General features: G+C 38.2%; 1 protein-coding gene across 1 annotated transcript in view; it reads left to right on the top strand.

Moving 5' to 3' along the window:
* LOC121430608 (sodium-coupled monocarboxylate transporter 1-like) overlaps positions 1–9,966 on the top strand; it is a 34,353-nt gene that overhangs the window by 8,277 nt on the left and 16,110 nt on the right. Inside the window, exons 4-7 of the mRNA XM_041627925.1 lie at positions 869–936; positions 6,751–6,905; positions 9,032–9,103; positions 9,204–9,344. Of these exons, the coding sequence (XP_041483859.1) occupies positions 869–936; positions 6,751–6,905; positions 9,032–9,103; positions 9,204–9,344 (436 nt within the window). The remainder of the gene's footprint in view (positions 1–868; positions 937–6,750; positions 6,906–9,031; positions 9,104–9,203; positions 9,345–9,966) is intronic.

Here is a 9,966-nt window from a genome sequence, read left to right as displayed (position 1 = left end):
TTCATAACTTTTGTATTCTTTCTCCGATGTTTTTCAAACTTTCACCTATTAACTTGTCTAATTTCCTTTTTCATCCGAAAACAAGGTTTTGTTTGGGTTGGATTCCCCTTTAACCATTGCTTATCGATAGGTTTGATCTTCCGTGTAGATTTTACGAACTCGTCTGCCATAGGACGGCGATATTCCCAGCGTTTCCACAGATTCAAAACAAATTTCCCGAAATTAAAAAACCGCATTTTTCTGGAACTTTCAAGTTTTATTTTAAAGAAATATCGGGCAACAATACAGCAAGCCTAAATTTGGTCCAAGTGACAAAAATCAAGGAATTTAATAATAATGATGATAATAATTATAATATATAGCATTTGTGAGGCGCCGATTTAACATTTTTTTTTGTTCACGCCCTCTTTAAAAATAGGAACAAAATTACGAAATGCGAGCGCGAAATTTTGAGCTACGTATCTAGGTAAACAATTATTTAAATATAACATGAACATTAAACGTTGTAACGTTTAATTGTTGTTGAATTGTCATTTTTTTTCATTACCAGAAAATTACCTGAAAATGAGTCGGATTATCCGAAATTCGGGTAATTTCCTTCAAAATGGAAACATTGGATATGCTTTTGACCTCAGCTGCAGTCACAAGAGCTTGACCGATCAAAGCTAATTGATATCGGTATATTATTTCGAATGGCGAACTATCGGCCGGTTTAGAGTCGGTTTCGTTGGTGTGACTGCACCGAAGAGAAACACGATGTAGTAATGAACTCACATTTGATTTTCTGATCGAATATTTCTTCAATCGATAACTAGAAAGAAGTGTTATCTTATGACATAATTTGATTTTTTTTGTCTTTCTTTTTCAGTGGCCGGATTAAACGTGTGGGGGTCCGTACTGACCGTGGGGCTAGCATGTACTTTCTACACGACTATTGTAAGTGTACCAATCGGTTTTGAGTGAAATTGCAGGTGGAGAGTGAGAAGGAAAGGGAGAGAGAGAGAGAAAGAAAGAGAGGAGATGAAGGGGAGAGAAGGAAAGTTTGCGTTAAAAATGATATCAGTGATTTACGATACATGCGAAAAAAGTGTTTGCACATCCTTAACCCAATACTTATGTGTGTACATTTCATGAGTATTGGTTTTAAAATGAGAAAGTAGTTGGAAACGCAAAGTTTGAAACCGATCGACCGACCGTACGATTATTCTACTTTGTCTGGCAGGGGGGGGGTATTCTGAAAAGTATCGTAAGTTTCCACTTAAATATCCTTTTAAGTTACCCATTTAATGGAGCGCTAATTTACCTCCAAGTTCGTATTCTGAAAATTCTATTAGTGCTCAATTAAGTCCCTTTAGGCCACTCCCCTTCTGAGCCGAATTAACCAATCAAATGCGCTCTTACAACGTAAATTTTTTCTCCAAGCGCGCAGTGTCTCTTCACTTTGCTGCCTTGCAGCGCAGCGCCCGGCTGCTGCAGGTGCACTTCACCACGATCTTGATACAAAGAATTTTTGCTCAGTGAAAAATAAGCATATTTGCATCGGAGATTAGAGGTTCGTTATGTTGTTGAAATTAACTGTTGTCTTTTCCCTTTCTCTCTCATTTATTGTACCTTTGTGCTTTTCTCTTTTCTTCGAACGCGTTCTGATTTTCACAACCCCCTATCCATTTGTGGCTTTCTTTCTTTTTCTTTTTCTTTCTTTACAACATTTTATTTGCCTCTGTCTCGGGACCATGATAGTAGGGGGGGTCTTCTTTAACTTAATTCCTACTTATTTTAAAAACTTCATTTTCATTTATATGAGAAATCTTCTCCAACAAAATTTGAATAAACATATTTTAAAAATCAAACAAGCATAATTTTTAAAAAGCCGAAATTTTATTGAAATTTGATGTACAATTGTTATGACATAGGTATTTATAGGTGGAGAAAACGATGGCATCACTTCACTATTTTTTCTATTGTATTTTATTCTATATTCGTTTAAATACTAAAGGGGTCTATGCTTATTTTTTCATTGTCAGAAACAAGGTTTACTTCACCCTTACACATTGCTGCATCTGCCGTGATTTGGCAATTTCATTATTGTCAAAAAAAAGTGTGCAAAAACAAAATAGTTTATGATGCTAATAATAAAAGAAAATAAAGAAAAATGATAGTCATGTTTTCCCTATAAGTACACAAATATTTCTGTCTCCTTTTCCCCCTTTTCTAATTTATTTATTACCAAATATAGTCCCTAGGCCCTATTCCTTATTTTACTTGTTTCTATACACCACCTTTTCCCCCTATATTCTATTCCCTTTTTAGCTCTCTCCTTTATTCTCTTCCTTCCTCCTAGTATTAAACCGATTTGATGATATTTTATACGAAATGAAGGCAACATTTAGCAAGATATGATGAGACTTAATGGACCTCTTATCACCATTATCTTTCTCCACTGGAAAGTCCGCTAATTGAGCGCTATGAGACTTTTCAGAATACCAAAAGTCTCGTAACTACTCAATTAAGTCTTCGCGCGGTCATGCTAATTGCGCGCTAATTGAGCTTTGGTTGGTTGGTTGGTGGTGATTTTTTACCTGATTGCTAAGAAAGCAAGAATGCTTGTAAGCAAGCAACCAGAGGACCGACGGCTTAAGGTCCTCTCCGAAGGAACTGGTACTGAGGATAAATGCCTTACCAAAGGGCACTAGCGCACTAAATGGGAATCGAACCCGGGTCACCGGAATACGAATCCCCGCTCTACCGACTGAGCTATCGCGCCTAATCGCGCCTAATACCTGGGGCGGTATTCTTTCTGAATACCGCCCCAGGAGTATAATGGTAAAAAACAAAAAGTGTTATTTTTCTATAAAATCACAATACCCTTTTTATAAGCCGTCGAAATTACCATGCTGAAAATACTTGACGTTGAAAAGTAGTACTTCGATGATGCCCGAGTCCAGTTATCGTCACACGTGTATGGATTTTGATATATTTGTCGTGGACGGAAAATAATCATTGAATAAACTAGCGAAAATGATAAACCTACACAATGAACACAAAAGATAAGACCAGTCGCAAGCAAATTTTCTTGTTCTACCTTGTCTACGGTAACTTTGTTTCCTTGTCATTCAAAAAATGCACATGAACTCTCAAGACCAGCTGCCCGGCCCCAACCCCAGTCAATAAAGTTGTCAGTCCAGGATGCCTAGCTCTAAATCGACTCCATATTGTCTTCTTTGTATTTTAAAGGAGCGGGGAGGCGGGGATAGGGGTGTGTTTGTAAAATAGCAATATGTGGCATCAACCTCCACCCTGCCCTTTAACCCCTCCTACCCCTTCCCACCAAGTCATCGAGATCCTAGGAACCAGATTTCTTGAACCAATCTATCCAAGAGTCAGAAGACGAAGCATGACTCGTCCTTTAACTCTTCTCGTTGAAAAATCTGAAAAGCTACCGCACCAGATTAGGACGAATCTACATCTGTTTTTAGGACATTGGCTCTGATTCTTCTGAACCATACTAAAGGCAATTTTGGAAATCATTTGTGTTTCCGGTCCGGGAAAGACCTGAATCATCGGACCTGATCTTGTCTTGGTTCTTATCCTAATGATGGTATGAAAACCTTAATTAGAACGGTTTGTTCTAGACTTTCTCCATCTTTCTTTTTCTTTCGTTTCCTCTTCCTTCGTCTTTTCCTGCGCCTGACTCGGCTCTTCTTCCTTTTCCTTCGCCGGAGGCGTCTCCACATTTTCTTCGCTCCTTTCATCCTTGCACCCACCCTTTCCGATCTCCTCTTCTTTCTCGCGTTGCCATAGAAACCCCTCCTCCCGTGTCTTCTTGGCCTCATCACGTACCAAATTTCAAACTCTTCTTCCTCCTCATCCTCCTCCCCGCCCCACGTATCATCATCGCTTCCCGACGCAACGCTGAGTTCATCAAATATCTCAAATTCCTCATCTGTGTCAATTTCGTCGTCGTCCTCCTCCTCTTCTCCTCCGTCATCACCTTCGTCTCCTGTCAGATGTATAGAGGCGATGTCATTCTCGCCATCGTTCTGGTCGACGTCGTCTCCCAGTAGATCGATGTCGGATGACGTCATATTGATTAAACGGTGGTAATCAAACATGCCTTCATTTTCCATTTGTTCGATGTCGACACTCACATCATCGTCATCATCGCCCCAGTCATCGTCGCTATCGACGACCTCTACGTTACGCATTCGATGTATTTCGCGGAGGTATTCTCGACGCAACTCGGGGAATGCCGATCTGTTGATGAAATCGAATACCTGGTCGTCGTCCATTTCAAGGACGTTGACGCCATCCAGTTCATGGCATGAGCATTCAGAGCTTGATCCATCTTCGGACTGAAATTAAGAGAATGTGAGAACGAGCGCCATCAGTTATTTTTTTTTAAAAATAAGCATGCATTCCATTCTTTATTGGTTCCATGCGGGGTTCCATGACATTTTCTCCGGCGACAATTGCTCGGATGGAAAACTAACGTGCTCGGCTAAATCAACACTAATCCTTATCTTTATATCATTCCGAACCCAAGACTCTCTGACTATCCCAACTCGAACTCTATGCCCTCTGAGATTTTAAACAGGAGCAAATATCGCAGGAGCAGTCTCGTCACCTTCTTACCAACCCTCGTCATGATCTGACAGAATCACCAAGGAAACCGACTACAAACCGATCCGTGGTAAGTCATCGGTAATAACGTGATATAAGGTCGGCCTGGAGTCGGTCTCACCGGAGCCACTGTGGCATAACTTCCTCTGGTCTATGCATGACCACACCCCACCCACTCCCACACCACCTGTACACCAGTGAGAATAGAAGAATCACCACATTGATAATAATAGCCAATTTTTATATAGCGCTTTTCCCAGAACGGCTCAAAACGTTTTACAGCATATTATTACCCCGGTCATTGGATTCGTTTCAATCCCGCACGAAAAGTGTACAATTTCCACTCCCTGGGGAGCATTCCTTGTACATTATACTCACCGTGTTGATATCATTTCTTAGGGATGGTTCCCCAAGACTTCGGGCAGTTGCTTGGTCGTCATCCTCTTCATTGTCCCCTTCTTGTCGTTCATCTAAACAAATCGATATTAACATGAAAATTAGAAAAGAGATGAAGGAAAAAAAACCCACACAGTCTTCCTCGGTAGGGGGGGGGGGCTACACAGTCTTTCTCCTATAGCCTATAAGAAAATGATCGTGACTTGTGCTGCTTGTATTAACACCAACATGGTATACTTAAAAAAACAGATTAAAATTTACTTGATACTCCTCTAACACGTTTAATGGTTTAAACACCTAATGGTGTATTTTGTTTGGTATTATTTTACTGCTCATAAAATGCAACAGGAGAAATTAGCAGTATTGGTAGTGATTTTTTCTTTTACCTGATTGCTAAGAAAGCATGAATGCTTGTAAGCCAGCAACCAGAGGACCGACGGCTGAAGGTCCTCTCCGAATGACCTGGTACTGAGGATTAACGCTTACCAAAGGGCACTAGCGCACCATTGTTATCATTATTCCAGGTGCATACTTCTTAAGCATACAAGTTACAGACCGTATACCCAATGCACCTTGGAATACTAGTAGTACAGAGAGTGAAGAATATAATTTAATTGCAAACCTGATCAGCTGAAGGCCAGACCCGAACCTCTGCTGATCTACATTATTTCTACTTTATCCACTTTGCTCCACTGATTAAAACGACGCAGAAATGCATAAAATCTCTTGAATAATATTCCAAACTTACTTTTACAAAAGCAGCAGCATATTTTTTGAAATCTTTTAGACAGGCGATTTCTGGTCCGTCTGATCCGTTTTAAAAGTCTCCAACGTCTCGAGTTCGTGCAAGGCATCTCTTAGAAATTGTCATCAAATTGTCTTGTCATTTGAAAATTTATCTCTGTTGCGTGTCCGGACAACGTATCGAAATATTTGATTATTAATTTGCTCCAGAAATATCCTTCATGTCCTAATTTATAGTGTTTGAAAGTTTAAATGAAACATTCTTTAACTTCAACGCGGTTGAAAACATTCTTAGTGTATGTTCTAACCATTAAATTTCGTCCGGACACACAACATGTACAACGCTGTGGTTATTATCTTGTGTCTATTCTCTTGAAGTATCGTCTTTATGATACGTAAACAAACGAGGCGGGCAACCTGCAACTTTCTTATTGTGATGTCATCGCATGTTACGCGCGCCAGGCATGGAGCGCTGTGATTGGTCAGAAGTTTCGCAAGTGCGCGCGCTGTAAAGTAATGCAATGCACGCGCTGAATATTGTAATAGCGAATTACATTTGTTCACAGTCATGATCCGTTTTACATGCTCTATACCCGTTGACCGACGAAAAGTTTTGAATGAAAAAAAAAAAGATATATCGGGGGCCTTGCAATCGATGGGGGCGTGGGGGAGGGGAGGCTTCAGCCCCTTTCCCCCCAAACCGTGTAAAAAACATTAAAAAACGGCCATCTGATTTTTTTAACATGGTCAGCCCCCCCCCCCCCACTTTCCAAAACCGTTCTGCGGCTATGTCTAACACGAGCTTGAATATATTCATTTTGTCATAAGGGACATTTAACATGAATGCATATAAATACAGATGGACATTTTGTTTTCCTTCCTTTATGCATTGGCTAATTAAAATTTAAATGGAAATTGAAATTGGAATGTTGGACAAGTTCATCTAAAAGTGTAATAACTAATCAGGCTTCAATTGTCTCATTTCTTTAGGGTGGATTAAAAGCTGTAATTTGGACGGATGTTTTTCAAATGTGCATCATGATTTCTGGTCTTTTAGCCGTCATCATCAAGGGATCCAGCGACCTAGGCGGTTTCTCGAATGTTCTCCGTATCGTTGACGAAGGAAATAGACTAGACCTATTCGAGTAAGTATTGGCCAAATCAATAAAACAATACATGGCGGTAAGTTTGGATAATTATGTTTTTTAACTATTTTTTATAAAGAAATTCAACAAAACGTGCTAGAAAGTGCAAAAGCGCCCCCGGACAAGTTTGGTCGCTTCGCCTACTCGCTTTCGATTTTTTTTCTTTGAAAAGTTTTGTGCATCCCCCCCCGACAAAAATTTCTGCGTATACGGTCATGCATTGACGATAATGAATCGATACCCTACAAGATGACCGATTAAATGCGTAAAGTAGAAAGTAATAACTGGATAACAAGTAAATGATTATGTGAGTAGATGAATATTGCATACATAATGCATTAATATGTACATAGATTAGATTAGAAATGACTGTTGAAAGATAAATGAATAAACAAATAGAAATAGAATAATTATTTAAAAAGTCAATGAATCACTAAAATGACAGTTTATTACATGAAATATTCAGTCATTAATATCTGGCTGAATCATTAGATAAGCATAGGAAAATATAAACAAATTAATAGATGAATCATAAAGAAAATTAATGAAAAATAACTTAATAATTATTGGATAATTGAATAATTGAATGCATAGGTTAGAAATCACTGTTGAAAGATAAATGAATAAACAAATAGAAATAGAAGAATTATTTAAAAAGTCAATGAATCAATAAAATGACAGTTTATTACATGAAATATTCAGTCATAAATATCTGGCTGCATCATTAGATAAGCAGAGGAAAATATAAACAAATTAATAGATGAATCATAAAGAAAGTTAATTAAAAAATTAATGAAAAATAACTTAATAATTATTGGATAATTGAATAATTGAACGCATAGGTTAGAAATCACTGTTGAAAGATAAATGAATAAATAAATAGAAATAGAAGAATTATTTAAAAAGTCACTGAATCAATAAAATGACAGTTTATTACATGAAATATTCAGTCATAAATATCTGGCTGCATCATTAGATAAGCAGAGGATAATATAAACAAATTAACAGATGAATCATAAAGAAAGTTAATTAAAAAATTAATGAAAAATAACTTAATAATTATTGGATAATTGAATGCATAAGCAAAAAAACCAAATAAATGAATGAGTGAATAAATGAATAAAATAAAGAAATTAATATTGAATAAATAAACCAAAAGTCATACAATTAGTAAATAAGAAAGAGAATAAAATAGTCATTATACAATCAGAAAGAATGTTCTGCACTGAGAAAAAATACTTTTCTCAGATCAGATTTTGTCACACATTGTGTTCCCCTTAACGGGAGAGTTTGGGAACACTCATACGGTTCCTATAAAATTGATGTCTGGCCGTCGGGGAAAAGACCTTCATCGTATACATTTACTTGTACTTTGATTTAGGGCATTATTGATTGTTTGCAAGTCTAATCAATAATATGTCAATACATACAAGAATCTCAATATCACAAAAAATTTGTTTACAGTGCAGTTCTGTTTGCATAAAAATTTTACACTTTATTTACAACGATGTTATCATGATACGTGCCTTTTTTAAGAAATTCCCGTCTTTGAGCGCTTAGGTATTTCGATCTACTTTTTTGAACTGTGGACCTATAAAATTATTTATTTTGTAGGCATACCAAATAATCACACACACAATGTACCCACAACCTTACCAACAACTAACTTAACCTATTTCATTATACGATTACACATGCACCCTATCTACCTGTCAGTGTGTTTTGATGTCTCTTGTCTGTATGTCTGTCTTCTCTCTACATCTCAATGTCTCTATTAATAATCTCTATTTCCTTACCTTTTCTGCCTATCATTCCTCTCGTTCATTCCGTCTTTATCCGATCTCTCCCTTCCCCCTTCTCTCTGTCTTTTCTTCCTACTAGAGTCAGCATCGATGTGACACACATACTCCCTCTGTCACTTCCTCTCTTTCTTTCTCTCCCTCTCCAATAGATTTAGCGCCGAACGGATGTTACAGTCCGACATACATTCTGGGGGCCTTATCATCTCTCCCTCCCCTTCCTCTCTGCCCCTCTCTCCCCTTCTCTCTCTCTCTGTCTTTTCTTCCTAATAGAGTCAGTATCGATGTAACACACTCCCTCTCTTTCTTTCTCTCCCTCTCCAATAGATTTAGCACCGATGTTACAGTCCGTCATACTTTCTGGGGTCCTTATCATCTCTCCCTCCCCCCTTCCTCTCTGCCCCTCTCTCCCCTTCTCTCTCTCTGTGTCTTTTCTTCCTAATAGAGTCAGTATCGATGTAACACACTCCCTCTCTTTCTTTCTCTCCCTCTCCAATAGATTTAGCACCAATGTTACAGTTCGTCATACATTCTGGGGTCTCACTATTGGATCCTCCTTCATGTTTCTCTCAATCTTTGGGATTAACCAGGCTCAAGTCCAACGATATGTTTCATGTCACACAGTCAAGATTGCACGCATGTAAGTTTAAAGTTACCCATACCGAGGAATTATTTGAATAGCGCCATCATGAGTTGGGAATGAGATTGCACGCATGTAAGTTTAAAGCACTGATCTCTCCCCTACCTGGATGGGAACAATAACGCTGATTGGCCTATTCCGTGTTGAAGCACCGGATGTTGATACCTCCGCACACCGAGTTCCCCCCAAAAAGCCAAAATCGGAATAGAGTCTGGTACACGGCAATAGTGTCAATTCTTAATTATACTTACCAATCAACTCTTATAACAGCACTTTTCAATGTGAATTTATACCTGATACAAAGTTTAAGATGTCGTCCTGTGCCACATATAATTGCGCTTATTGTGACGACCGTGGAAACAGAGAAAATGGGATTACTTTTCACAGATAAGACAAGCTGGTGAACTGCATATTTGTAGACTTTATGTAGTCCCATGTGCTCAAATACATGTGTGGTAATTCTAAATTACCAGAGCAAGTTTCCAAAACTTTAAAACTCCGGGGGGGGGGGGGTTATCGATTGTTATGATTTCTCTGGAAGCGTGATGAATTCAAACCATAATTCAAATAAATATTCAGTTTATTAATATTCACAAATGTCACCAAGTTTTATGAGTTTATC

Source organism: Lytechinus variegatus, chromosome 17 (genome assembly GCF_018143015.1).
Source record: "Lytechinus variegatus isolate NC3 chromosome 17, Lvar_3.0, whole genome shotgun sequence".
Lineage (NCBI taxonomy): Eukaryota > Metazoa > Echinodermata > Echinoidea > Temnopleuroida > Toxopneustidae > Lytechinus > Lytechinus variegatus.
Note: the sequence above shows the minus strand (reverse complement) of the source record. Positions and strands in the feature narration are given on the sequence as shown.